The sequence below is a fragment of the Buceros rhinoceros genome, unplaced genomic scaffold, assembly GCF_000710305.1.
Source record: "Buceros rhinoceros silvestris isolate BGI_N320 unplaced genomic scaffold, ASM71030v1 scaffold18813, whole genome shotgun sequence".
Taxonomy (NCBI): domain Eukaryota; kingdom Metazoa; phylum Chordata; class Aves; order Bucerotiformes; family Bucerotidae; genus Buceros; species Buceros rhinoceros.
In genome coordinates this window covers 18,909-33,404 of record NW_010403240.1, presented here as the reverse complement: position 1 = coordinate 33,404, position 14,496 = coordinate 18,909, and the positions used below count along the sequence as shown (strand labels likewise).

Here is a 14,496-nt window from a genome sequence, read left to right as displayed (position 1 = left end):
GCTGCGTGGTCAGCTCCCTTCTTCTTCCGCACTGGATGGGGCCGAGGGCAACATCTCTCTCACGGACCGGCCTGGCTCGCCCATGCTACCCAGCTACAGTGATCCTGCCGTGCGCCTCTGAGCAGCAACTCCCCCCGCGGACCTGCCTGTTTAGCTCTGCCTTCCAGCTGCCTGTTCCTGCCTCGCTGGCTGCTTTTCCCTGCTTTCGTGTCCCTGCAGCCTCGGTAAGCTGCAGTCGCCGCGGAAACTGCATGCCCCGGCGCTAAATCCCTTTGCCACTTGGGAACTGCCTCCTGCTTATGGCTTTTGCTGCCAACGCTTCTGCTTCAGTCCACGATAGACTGGTAAAAATCATGTTGGTCTGGTTTTCCCCATGTGGCGCCGTGGCGCTTTGACTGCCGCGGGTTTTCTTTGTAACTGCCGCCGTGTGGCCGTTGCCATCTTTATTTGCTGCTGCAGTTTGGGTTTCGCTTTTGCTACCGACTGCGGGTTAACTCTTTCCATCCCCCTACAAAACCCTCAATACCATACCTCACTGGTTTTCTTTTTGTATGTAATATTTTTCTGTTTGTTTTGTTATTAAAGTTTGTTTCAGTTTTCCAAAAAGCATAGTAGATGTCTCATGAATTCTTTTCTCCCTTCCCCTATTTCTGCTGGAAAGGGGAAGGTATTATTGTTATCGGACCTTGGCTCAACCTCGGTTAAACTGGTGACACAACCTTCAAATAGCGACCCCAGTAGTGAAATTGGGCATGCGCGAAGGTACAGATTATGTGATTGGAAGTTGGAGTTTGGGGCTGTCCACAGGCTATGTGAGAGGCGGCTTTAACCTCCGCTATAAAGGTCATGCTGTTTGAGCACACAGACGAGGTAGCTGCACAGCACCTCCGTGGGGACGCCCACAGGGGTCTGTTAACTACCGACGCCTCACCTCTAAAACAATCCACACTGGGGACTCTGCTGGTTTGGACATCAATCGCCAGCCTAGGGACGGTATGTACATGAACTAAGGTAACTTTTCCTTTCCCTTTTTCCCCTTAATTCATCGTGATGAATGGTACTTGGACAGGAGGAAACACTTACTCTGCCCTCAAATGCCCACAGGGTGCATCACTAGTTGTCTTAATCATAGTAACAGTAATTCTAGTTGTAATACTTTGGAAGCCTAAATTCTAACTGTCCGTGTTTTATGTGACTCCACATTTAGTCTGTTTTTAGATCAAATAAACCCTGTTATACTTGTGTGCCTGTTTGTGTGCATGTCTGTGATTTTAGCCACCCCAGGATCCTTCAGACCTACTGGAACAGTGATTTAGGGAGATGACAAATTAACGGAGCCTTACTTGTATGCAGCATGTTTGAGACAGCAAGTGTGTTGCTCACCAGGCTATTTGGGGCTTAAGTGAATTCTCACGTATGTGTGTGTATAATTTGAATGAGGTTTAAATATATCAATTCTTTCTTCCTCACCCCTCCAAAAGTATAGGTTGTATTTTAGTGGTTAGATTCTTGTATTTCAGATTTGATGGTTTTCATCCTTTATCATATCACATAAGTGATGTGAAATCTTTCACTGATTACCTTTATATAGCAGCTAGTCTGGCTTTATGCAAGTTCATCTGGACGCACTTGGTGACTGCTTCATTTTTCTGACCTAAGGACACATAACAGTGAAGGAGGCTCCTGCTCAGTACAGACTACTTACCTACACTTGTCATGCTGTGTGATCTACATCAATCTATTGGAGTCCTTCTGTTAAGTTTCTGTTTAAATTTATGTTGAATTCAAAGATTCACTATCTGAGAACTGTAATGTTATGGCATTAAAGGTTAAAGGACCTTTAAAAAAGTTTCTCCCACGTTTTATACTGAGCACAGTTATCCGCATAGAAGTCTTTGCTATAGCATCAAGGAGAAGTCAAAATGTAATGATGGGGAAGAGAAAGTGCCTGCATGGAGTTAGGGGTGATGCTTTGTCCTTCCATTTCTTACCCTGAGTGGGTGTGAAAGGAGGTGGCTTTCCACTGTGAAGGATCAAGGCTGAGGAAGGTATTTTTCCAGGTCATGTTGGAAGAGGGAAGATGACAAATTACTAATCCCTCTGTGTTCAGCTTCGTTGAAGACTGGAAGTGCAGTTGTAAAGTCATAAATATGTAGGAGTCACTATTTCTGGAGTTACATTAAGACAACAGTTATCTTTTCTTTAGAAAACAAATCTTTTTTGTTTTAAACTTGACTGATTCTGTTATCTAAAATAAATAAATAAAAATTGGCCCCAGTTAAAACTTTCCCTGTGTTTGGATCAAATATAAAGGCTCTCTGTGGTTTTGCTGCCATCAAGGGGTGGGGTCAAAGGCAAGGTGGAGGAGGATATTCTATAGAATCACGTATTTTCATAAAGCATACTGGAATTTTTTGTCTGTATTGCCTCTACTCTTACATCAAACTTGGTTAGGAATTGGCTGTTGAGTTTAGGCATTGCTGGAGAGGAAGGTAATCAAACCATAAACCTAATTTCCTTCTAGGAAGCTATGCTCATAAAAATAAATTTTTTAGTGCTTGCAATGGCAAAGAAAACTTGGCAATGTGAATAGCACAACCAGTTGCATGGGATAATGTCTGAACCACTGGAGAGGCTGTAGAAGTTGCTGAAGCAGTCATTTTGTAAAACGTTGCTCTTTGGTATAAACCAGGGCTGTCTGAAGGAAGGAGCTTCAAAATACAAATTTTGAAGCCTATTTTTTGAAGAGGTAGGTCATCAGCATTTCAGAAAGCGTTTCAAGAAGGTAAACTCAGTATTGTTGCTGAGCTTAGACTTGGCCTGTCCCCTTCTGCTAGCAGGGGTTAGGGCTTCTTGTTAGTGCTCAGGAAAAAGATTTGAGCAGCCTTTACAGTTGTGCCTACTTCACTGGACCTTTTTTAAGAATCTTTACTTGCGGCATGAAGGTGCTCTTGAGGTCTGCCTTTTGAATTGCTCGACTCTGTCTTGAACTGTGTTCATAATATGCATCACGAGTGCGATGACTAGTGTAATGTCCCTGGGTTACTGCAGTATTGAAAGGGGTTTGGGGCTTGCCCAATTTCCAGGACAGGGAATAAAGAGTTTTAAAACCTGTAGAATTTGGAGTCTTAACCGACGTCAGGGAATTCTGTTTGTCAGCATTTAGTACAAGCCTTCTTAATGCTTTCCTGAAATCCATGTGATTTCAGTTTTAGGCACTGTTGGATACAGCTGAGGATATGAGAGTTTGTAATTTTATCAGCAGTAGGAATTGGTTGATCTAACTTCAGCAGAAATGTTATGTGGCATAATGTCTCTGAAATTACTTCAGGGCTTCAGTAATAACATTGCAGCATGAGGCTTGCCCTACTGAGTAAACAAACTGCAGATTTGTGGAGGGAGGAGGCTTAGCATTTCCTTATTTTTCCTCCTTCCTGTCTTCTTACCTAGGAATGTTTCGGAAAAGTGAAGATTTGACTCCATCACAGAAGTGTTTGGCTGTAAGGTAGGCGTTCAGACATCTGAGAGTCTAGTTTTGGGGGTGGGGAGAAGCTTGTGTTTTGTGTGCTTTATTAATGCTCTGGGGGATTGCTAGAGTCCACATTCAAGATTCAAGGTAGAGTTTACAAACTCTTGTAAAACACATCCAAGCTTTTTATATTTGTAGCTTAATTCATACGTCTATTCTCCTGGAAAATATCATTAGAAATAGGTTTTATACTTATTTAAGAAAAATATTCTAAGTTCTGTGCAATTTATGCATATCAATGTCATATCAGATAGAGGACGAGTTAACATTTAATACACATATAAAGTAGCTGGTGAAGTGCTAGTTTAATTCTGTTTTTCAGTATTTAAACATACCTTTTCTCCTTTCTTTATTCAGGAGACTTGAAAATAGTATGTTGTCCTGGGCAAAAGAGTCTTGATTTGAGGCATTTTCCTTAGCTGAAATTATTGCCAGTTAACACAAACCTTTGTTTACCAATTCGGTTATTGAGGAAAAAAGAAAACATAAATGGTTGAACAAACACTTAGGAAAACAGAAAGAGCCTTACTTCTCCTTCCCCAAGTTCAGTTTTAGGCGAACAGCTTTACTGGGTGAGGAGAAAGTCACCAGAGATCAGGAGATCTGTCTGAAAAGGCTCAGTATGGATTGGAAGTATGTGACTATGTGTAAAATCTTCTAAGCTGTACTTACAGAAGACACACATACTGCTTTTCTACGTGGTTTTTACTGCAGTTAGAGTAAGCAATAACACAGAAGTATGACTTCTCCTACTACGGAAATTCTACAGAACTACTCATTCCATCTCACGAGTTGCTTGTCTTTGAATTACAGACGCATGCCAAGTCTACTGGAGTATTTAAGTTACAACTGTAATTTCATGGGTATCCTGGCAGGCCCGTTATGCTCTTACAAAGACTATATTACTTTCATTGAAGGCAGATCATACCAACTGCAACAGTCTGAAGCAAATGGGAAGGAAGACACAAAATATGAACAAACGGATCCTTCTCCAAATGTAAGATGCGTGACTCTTGCAGTGCTGAAGCTTATGTGATCATTGCATGAAAAGCTTGGTTTGCACTGTTCATTTACAGGCATAACTTCTGAGCAGTATCTGGAGTTCATTCATCGACAGTATAGTTCCCTGTTCAAAAAGTTAAATACTTAATTTTTTTTAAGGCAGATTTTCTCTGTGATTTCCAGTCTGGATCTTGTGGAAAAAAGCAGGTTAACTTGGAGCTTCCTAGCAAGCTTATATGGTAAAAAGCCATCTTTAAATTAAAACAGTTCATGCGTGTTTCCTTTAAAGCATTTACTGTGCATTAAAATAATCCCAGTTAGGATGAAGTGCACATTTTGTCATTTGAAAGCTGATGAGACTTGAAATTTCCAGCAAGATTTCATTAACGTTCTTAAATTTTACTGTTTTTGTCTTCTTGCAGCAAGTAGAGAACATTCATATCTATCAAGTTGAAAAACACTCATAGAAATACTTGTAATTTTCTTGCTTTCGTTCATGTAGAGAGGTATTAAAGATGGATTTTGTTCTAAAGGTGTAGTAAAAGATTTACTGGCCATAACACTATGGCTAGTAATCTACACCACAAAATTTTCTTCCACTTTGTTCCATTATTGGAAAAGAGACCAAATAAATAAAGAAGAAAGTTCAGTTGATCTTGTCTTACAAGAGATATTGTATGACCTGAATTAAAATCAAAAGCTCCTGAAACTCTTTATTTTTTAAATTTAACCCAATTAGTTTAATGCTCAGGGTACTGAATATTATCTTCTGGCTCTATTCATATTCTCTTAAATAGGAGCGTATCAGACTTCTAAATTTGTGTGTGCCTAAGATAATTATTACCATACATAAAAAGCAGAATTACCACAGAGTCAACTGGAACACTTCAGATAAATGGCTTTTGCTAATTCCATCGTCATTTACCTGTGTTCTGCCTACCTAGTGGATCACCAGCTGTTGCTGGAGCAGATGAAGGCATTCCCAGATGTAGCTGCTTGTCTTATCCTATTGTCTAGAGCTACCATCCTCACAGCTGGGCTAACGGGGAGTGATTCCCAATCGGCTGTGTCATCTCCACCCCTTCCCTTCTTTGAATGTGGATGAGAACTCCTTGCACGTTTGATTCTGCCCATCTTCTGTGGCTGTCGTGACTGGCACCACAGAAATGTAAAATAGCGGCTGGAGGATGGTAATGCTTTAAACTGCTCCGCGTGTTGATGAAGCACCTGATCTCATAGAAGTGTGCTATGGAGTAAGTAGTTAGGAAGGGCAAAAGGCACAGGAGAATTCCTTGCGTAGATTGGCATCTCATGCTCTGTAGTCTGCATTAATATGTTGTATTGACAAAGTTGCGGACACTTATGTTGTTTTTAAACATTGTCTTGGCTCAGTAAAAGGCCTTATGTACTAAAATCTTACGAACTAAAATCCTATTTCTGTAGAAAAATGTTATGTATTAAAATTATTGCAAATAAATGGAACTAACCAAATCTACCAGAACTCCGTAGCTTTTTACCACATAATCTTGCTAGTAATCAGAACAAAGTCAGTAGAAATAAATGTAAAGCTATGGTGGATTCTTCTTTCAGGTAAGCAGTTTTCCTTAAAATTAATTGCTCCTAAGATGCTTGAAAAATTTTGCGATTTATGCTGCATTAGCTTTTGACATAAAGAGAAGCTGTTTATTCCGTTGATACGTCATCTCCCAACTGGTTAGAGAAACCTGGCTCCATTTTATAACACCAGTGAGCATTGTGTGCTTTTGGAGAAATAGAGATGATATAATTTTACTGCATTTGCTGTATCAATTGGAAGATTTTCTTGTTCTAGAAGAATGTTTAAATACCATTAACTTCATATTAATACTTTAAATTTGTTCCTCGATTCTCATGTTAATAATTCAAGAAGAATAAATTGTTAGATAACTCAAAAAGTGAAATGTAATGGGGATCAGCAGATGTTAATGTAGTAAATAAAAAAATCCTTCAGCTGAGATACAGTAAATTTCATTTTTGTTAAATGTAATTACATAACCAAAGTAGTTCATGCCAGCCTCCTCCTCTATACTGTGTGTTGACTGCATGACGTTAATTTGGTTTAGTATTTTTGCTGTGTTAATTGCATGTTAAATGAATCAAGTCAACATATTAAAACTTGCTTCTTTTATCCTTCCTGTTGTGCCTTTTTGCAAGCTATCAGTTGGTGCTCAAAGTGGTGTCAACTCAGAAATTATTATCTGTCTTTGTAAGTTTCTTTTTATTATGGCTACCCTTAGGATACGGGATTCCTTTCAGCAGATACCTGCTTTCTTGTTTATTATGCAGGCTCTTCCTACAGATTCTAAATCTTGCTTAATTACCCATAATTTTTACCTGAGGTTCTAACCTCTCTGAAATAATATGCTTTAATATAGTTCAATATTATATAGAGCTCCTTATTGATTCTTTATCAACCAAGAACAAGTTCATTCAAATAGAAGTTTTAAAGACCGTTTTCTACTTCTTTATATATATTTTTGTATATTATTCATGTTTATACAGTAATGTGTTTATAAAATTCTCGAGATCAGTGAATGTTTTACCTTTATTACTTCAGTTAGAAAGTTGTTCCTGAACTCTTTTCTCTGATTAGATATCTAGATTTCAACCTAATTATATTCCTGTCTAATTTATGCACGTTTGGTTTTGTCCTGGCACTGACTTCTAGCTTGAGTACCTTTTTCCCTTCCCAGTGTTGACCGTATTTGATGTTTTTATACAAGTATGCCCAGTTTTTCTTCTTCAAAACTAAATGAGCCAGGCTTTTCTATCTTTTTGTTGTAAGATAAATTGTAAGTTGTACTCATACCATCTTTTCTTTTAACTGAAGATTTGTTTTGATATGTTGAAAACTTTAAAGAGTGATGAAATTAAACTTTAAACTTTTAAAATTGGTTACTTCATCCTTGTAAAGCCTGATCAACCTTCCTGTGAATGTGCAATCCAGTGATTACCCATTTATGCCTTGGCAAAGAAGCTAATATCAATAACCTAGTTAATTAAGCAATAGGAAGTGAATTCACATTTTACCAAATGCATTTCTACAGGTAATTAAACTATAACTTATTCTGGTGTCGAGTGAGGACTTTTATTTCTGTGTAAATGTGTTCAAAACTTGAGTGCTATAAGCAATCCTCAGGCTGTAGTTTAATAATCTATTTAGGCCAAGTGAAGTACAAACTTGCTGAACGTGGTAGGTCCTGGCTGTGCATTCTGGGTTCTTTGCTTATCCTAGTAGTGCTGACGTGCATTGCACTGTGGTGTTGTCTGGTTCAGATCATCTGATCCAGACTAAAACTGCCGTGTCATTAAAAAAACCAACCAACTGAAGAAACCTAACACACACATACACACCCACCACCACCACCCAAATAACCAACGCCCAAATACCAAGTTTTTTCGCTTGCTTTGTTTCTCTCATCTGACTCACTAGAAGGAAAAAGAGCAAAAACTTGCAGCCAAGGTGAAGAGAACAGGGCAAGACTGCTTCTTGCATTGTGGCCTGTTGGGATTTTCCTGCAGAAATTCCACTTAAACCAGTCCTGAAACTGCAGCTCTCAGTCTTTGTAGAGGCAGGAGATTATCTCCATCTCTGTTTGCTAAAGACACAAATGTCCCTGATAGTGACCCCTGTAAGCGGTATCACCATGCTTGACTGGGGTTCTGGGATTTGTAATTATTGAGTGAAGTAGCATAATTTTTTTTTTTTAAAAGTCATGCTTTTTCTGAACGTAGTTATGCTTTGTCCCTACACCTTAATATTGCTGCTAAAAAAATTATTAAAATACATAATTTAATAAACAAGTAAACCTGCCTTCTTCCTGCAGTATTCTTTTTACAACTACAAATTGAAAACTACGGAGTTAATTTTTAAAAGTACGGTTTAGGACAGAGCCCTGTAAAGTTCATTATTTTTTCTTGTGATAAATTTTGTTGAACCTCTGATGCTTTTTGTTGAAAGAAAAGCTTTCACCTCCACGATGTAGGTAAAAACCTTCAAAGAGGTACTAAGCATATTTTGGGTTGAAGAGGCAGATTAATGGTTTCTCTTTACCAATAGAAAAACTGGTCAGTAGTGGCAATGGCAAAGAGTAGGCCTTTAAACATTACTTATAAACATTAGTTATAAGTTGCCAAAACATATTTTGCAACTTCGTAGAGATTTTCAGATGGAAAACACCTACTTTATGTATTTATGCTTATATTCTAAGTTGCATGTTAATGTTACCAGCCTATAAATACTGTTTCTCATGCTAAATTGAACGTGACTTTTAATTATAGCCTAGAGTTTGAAGTTAGATCCTTGCAACTGTCTAAAGAACTGTGGGGTGATGCCTTTTCATATTTACAAATAGGTAACTTTTGCATGTATGAGATACTGCATGCCAAAATTAAAGATTCATTAGCATTAATAATAATTTATTTGAACTCTTGTAATAAAGTAAAATATTAAAATGAAGTGGAAACAAATAATTAAACACCAGCTTCAGCTGTTAATGGGTAGTTGTCTCCTGAATTACCCAGCTGGTTTGTTTAATTAGGTGGGTTTTCTGATCCTCTCTGAGATGAGCCACATGAAATATAGGTAATACTCAAAGTTACACCCTCACTGTTTCACAGCTTTTCCAAGTACTTAATGCTCCATTCTGTATTGTGGAACAGAATTACTTTTTATTTTGGAACTAAATGTGTGAAGCTGCACTAATTGAAGCAGGGCGTTATCTTCAAAAGTTTGGGCAGGAGAACTGGAAGCTGGGTAGACAGAAGAAGGATTATGGTTATCTTTTTGTTCTGATGCTTCAAAGAAAAATGGGCTAGAATGATTCCTTGCCAAGTTTAGTGTGTGTAGAATTTAATGTAAATTAAAACTATAATGCTTAAATTTAAATATTGACATTACTTACAACCAAAACTTGAGCGTTACATATAAATGGACTAGCTCTCAGACTTCTCTTTTGTAGGTGCTTGGTTAGTGTGCTCACTTCAGGAATTTGCAAAGGACGTGGTATCTGCCCTTGAGATTGATCCAGACTAGCGGCTTAAAGCAATGTCATGAGTTATTGCTCTGTGTGTTTTATAATAGAACTTTAGAAAGGTTTTCCTAAAAATACATACTCTCTGGTGTGGTGGTTGTAGCAAAACTGAGTTTTGAGAAAATCTGAGTCCCGTTCCTACCTGAACAATGTAATTTTACATGTCTGTTACCATATTATTTCACCCCTTCTAGCTTAATCACTCTAGTTGGGGAAACAGGTCTACATAGAACTGAGGTATTTTGGCTGAAAATTCATAGATTATTTCAGTGTTTTAGTTGGTTTAGAATTTAGATATTGTAGTAATCTAACAGAGGTGATTGATATATTGAGTTTGGCAGCAATTGAAAACCTGCATTATGCCAAAGATTACCGAAAATGCACTGACGTTTTGCCGTTGTTTCTGCAATCTCTCCAATAATTGTGCTCATCTTGTCCTAGATGATACACTTTTTGTTATGATGTCATAGCAACTTACTTGCTTCAGTAATCTGACAATGAAATAAGAAAAAAACTGGAGTTGCAAAAGGTGTTCCCATTATTGATAGGATTTTTAGAGGCTCCTGTAGTCCGATTGGATTTGCTGTGTTTGTCAGAAGTGCTGTGCGCAGTTTATGAAGATAATATTCCCCGAGCCTCTATAAAATGTTACAAACTGTTTTAAAGTTGGTAGTGTATATTACTGAAAAATTGACACATATAGACATCTGCTTAGGAAAGAAAGGTTTGTAACTTGCCTTTGTTTCTAGAACATTAACAAAAAATGAAGCTTACAAAATCTCTCATCTTAAACTTTCCAGATAGCTGTGGCACAGAAACTCTTAATCTGTGGACTGTCCTTACTCTTCCACATGACTATTACAAAAACTTTGCCCGTGGAATACAACATTGATGATAACTTCAGAGCTACAGCAGCATGGCCTGTAAGGTTTTTCTACTTATACGTGTCTCTTATGGCTGCCAGACCCAAGTATTATTTTGCATGGACTTTGGGTAAGTATATACAAAAAGGAAGTGTATGTACTGAGTTTCATTTGAGATGCTGCACATTAAGCATGTTTTGAAAAGTGACAGTGCCCTCTTGAGGTCTTAGGAAAACATTATTACATATAAGTATTCCGAGATATTGTCAAGGTGTGTCGAATGGTGCTTCTCTTTATAGGAAACAAAACTTACCATAAATCTAAACACAGTGTTGTGAGAGTGTTGCAAATGAGATCATGGGCTTCTGAACAAATCTGAGTGAAACATAAGGTTTTTCTGGAGATTGATAAGTGTTTTAATGATCAATGACTTCTTTGGTTTTTAAAAATTGTAGTAAATCTAGTCTGAGATCTTTTTTCTTTTTTCTTTTTTTTCTTTTTTTTTGATACCTTGACTTTGCCATATCTGAAAAGTTATTTTCAACCTTTTTCTATGGATAGTTATCAGTAATTTGCTTGATGTTATTCAAGGAAGAAGGAAAAATTAATATATTGAAAATTAGATATATCATAGTGTTGTTAATAGTAGATGGCATTCACAGAAGTATTTTCAGAATTTGATGGGTGACACTTCAGTTTTAGTCTTTGTTTACTGAATGTTCTAGTGACCAACAGGGTAACACCCATAGTCACTGATCTAAGGCACTGATAGAGTTAAAGGAACATTTTGCTTTTCACTTCATGTTGTTTGAAAAAAACCAATGCATATAACAGCAAAATACTGTATTTATGTAAGCTGACATCTTGGAAGTGGCTCACAAGACGGATTTCAACAGCTTCCTCCTCACCTCCAGTTTTACATATTTGTGTCATAATGCTTTTGAGAGAGAATCTGTGGGAAACAATGCAATAAAGCAAGCTTTAGTGTAGCAGAACAGCATGACTCATTTACAGCTGCTGGTTTCATTCCTGGTCAATGAATGAAGTGCTTTCAGCTTGCCTGGATATAGTAAAGCTGGGGTTTGTTGTGGAATGAAAGAATTTTGAATATTGTGCTCTTATGCACCAGTATGATCATCTGTAAAGAGTAGGAGTCATCTGAAGAATGAGTAATATCCATTCTTGGTTTTTGCAGTAATACTTCAGATGGATTTCTCCTTAGGCGCTTGCTAGCAGTATAGATCTGGCATTCCTTTGGTAAAATACTGAAGAAAAGAAACTATATCTACTCTGTACTTTTAGCTTTTTTTTTTTACCTTCTTCCTTCTGTTTTACCTCATCTAAACTTGTGGTGGTATGAGTAGAATGTGAGGGGCTGTAACAGTTTTACTGGATATTATACTTTTGAATTATACATTACTGTTCTTTACACATAAGAATGAAACCACTGCTACTAAAATTGATTACTTAACATGAATACTTACTAAAATGCCAGTTAATAAAATGAGTACTTACTTTAGTGTCACCGGTTGGCCGGACATCTAGCCATAGTCTTTGTACTTTAGCTAACAAGGAATTATGGAATTCATGTCTTCATGTTTCTAATTGAGCATAAAGTCATTGTCTAATGTTTGAACTCGATATGAGGTGTATAGCAGCAGATTTTGTTGCTTTCGAAGATTTTTCTTTTAAAAATTGTTTCTGATGATGATATAAAAATATTATAAATTGCCCTATATTAAATGAAATGTCACAAGGCCCTCTCCCAGACTGGTAGATAACCAGAGAAACTGAACTTCAGAAAAGGAGCTGTTTAAGAGTTTGAGACAGTGGTTTCTCATACTTCCCAAATACACAGGATTAATACCTTGAGAAGGTTGTTCAGAAGAAAGGGAAATGCAAAAGAAATTAATTTCTTTTAAGTGTCACTACTGTATGAAGTAAATTCTTTTTAATACAGTAATATAAACTGAGCAATTTCTCTTGCCTTGCTAGTTGTGATTTAATAGGTGACAATCTAATTACAGTACTTTAAATTAATTCTGAGCTAACAGAGGGCTCATGCCCTGAAACGAAAGGATGAGATCTGTATTGCTTCTTGTGTTGCCAGCGTTGCTTCTGACTCCTCTGAACTGGAACATGAGCTGGCATTCTTCTCCCTGGGGTCCCTTGCTTATCCATGTCAGTGGATACATGGTGGGGTTCATGCCTCATGGATGTGTGTCCATGTTTGGGAGCATGCAACCAAGCGCCTGGCTAGACAGAGGCAATATTTGGAAAAAACCTCAGTTCCTTGTATGTGGCCATCCTAATTTGATAAGTACAGCTGAGGAAATTTTGGTGTCTGAGCTAAGGAAGCTGAGGCAGAGGCGACGAAAGGTGACAGACAGTATTCAGACTGAAATCCCTGGTATTTTCCTGCATAGTCCAGAAGACAGTAGCAAAATAGGGGAAAATATTGTTTGCTTTGAACTATTTGACCTTTGACTTGCACTGTAAACGCTTCACATTCAGCACCGTTTGTTAACAGTGGCTATTAGTGGAAGTCTGGCAAGCTGCATCACTTAATACATTACTGTTTTCTTCCATTAGGTGTGCACTGCTCTGTGTGTGGTGCTGCGAGTGTGCACGTGCTTGAAGTGAATTGTGCCGTGTTATCTTTATGCTTTAAACGCCACTGATGCTGCATAATGAAGACCAAACACATATGCTGAGCTGCTGTCTCAAACCACTGAGCTCGAGCTCAATAGCTCAAACAAGTCTGAGTAGGTGGTGTGAGAGAGAAAGGCGACATCTGTACTGTGAAGTAGATAGTGCTACCTTCCGTTCTTTTGCTTTCGTACTAGTTTTTTGCTTGAAAGCCAGTGTGGTGCTTGGATTATTCTGTTTGTTGTGTCTAATGCAGTGATCCTCAGTATTTTAAAAAGATAAGTATGTAGCCTTTAAAATGTGATACTATTTTGAACAAAATTCATGTTGTGCGATGCGCAATTTCTAATAGAGGCAGTTCATAATTAATCTGTTTGTTTTTGTTTCATTGCAGCAGATGCAATCAATAATGCAGCAGGGTTTGGTTTTAGAGGCTATGATAAAAATGGAGTTACACGTTGGGATCTAATATCAAATCTGAGAATCCAGCAAATAGAGGTTTGTTTCTATCTCTTACAAATAAAATACATGCCCATGTAGGTAGTTGGTTGTAATTTCAGTAACTTTTCCTACGCGTTTTGTTCCTCAAGATAGTGAACGTGTTCTAAGTCAAAAATGACGTGTTCACACCCTTAGGAAAGGATGGAAAGTAAGAGTCTGTTTTGAATATGTTCTGCTTGTCAGTTGACTTCTGAAACATTTTGTGGTTGTAAGTAGTAGAGTAAATACCTTATTCATTACAAAGCCAGAGTTCTTTTATAATGTATATGTCAGAATTTTGAAATACTTTGTTACACTTCACAATTATGGAAATAATTAGTTTATTTTTACTTTACAGTTTTCCACAAGTTTCAAGATGTTTCTTGATAACTGGAATATCCAAACAGCTCTTTGGCTTAAAAGGTATTTATTTCTTAAACGAAAGGTTTCTTAGATAAATTTTTCTTTGAAGGTAATTTAACATTCAAAGCTAAACCCCACAAAACATCGGTTGTTTAGCAACTGCACAGGACATTCTTCTTGTACTACTTGAATTAAAGCTTTTGAGCTTAGGACTTCTCTCTTAGTGGAAGCTATTGGGCTATGATTGAAACTGCTTTTCTTCACTGGTCATAGGGAACCTAAAACTATTAATCTGTGGAGGCATCTTTTCTTTTTTTTCTCTCTTAGCATTCAAAGTAGTGCACCTTGCTGAGAGCAGCAGGCAAAACGTACATCTTAGCCTGTGGAGGCACTGCATTTTTTTGAGCCACACAGTGATACAGGAACTTCCATACATTGGGTGAGAGAACTTCCTGCACTCTTTCTGTCATGAGGGCATGGCAAATATTAAGCCCTATGATGTGCTGTCAACAAAAATTGCGGACAAATATCCCTCAGA

General features: G+C 37.6%; 1 protein-coding gene across 1 annotated transcript in view; it reads left to right on the top strand.

The window, feature by feature from the left end:
* Positions 1–752: 752 nt before the first annotated feature.
* The window catches only part of MBOAT2 (membrane bound O-acyltransferase domain containing 2), a 22,734-nt gene continuing 8,990 nt past the window's right edge, over positions 753–14,496 (top strand). The window contains exons 1-6 of the mRNA XM_010132946.1: positions 753–762; positions 3,451–3,505; positions 4,343–4,526; positions 10,404–10,596; positions 13,510–13,613; positions 13,954–14,018. Of these exons, the coding sequence (XP_010131248.1) occupies positions 753–762; positions 3,451–3,505; positions 4,343–4,526; positions 10,404–10,596; positions 13,510–13,613; positions 13,954–14,018 (611 nt within the window). The remainder of the gene's footprint in view (positions 763–3,450; positions 3,506–4,342; positions 4,527–10,403; positions 10,597–13,509; positions 13,614–13,953; positions 14,019–14,496) is intronic.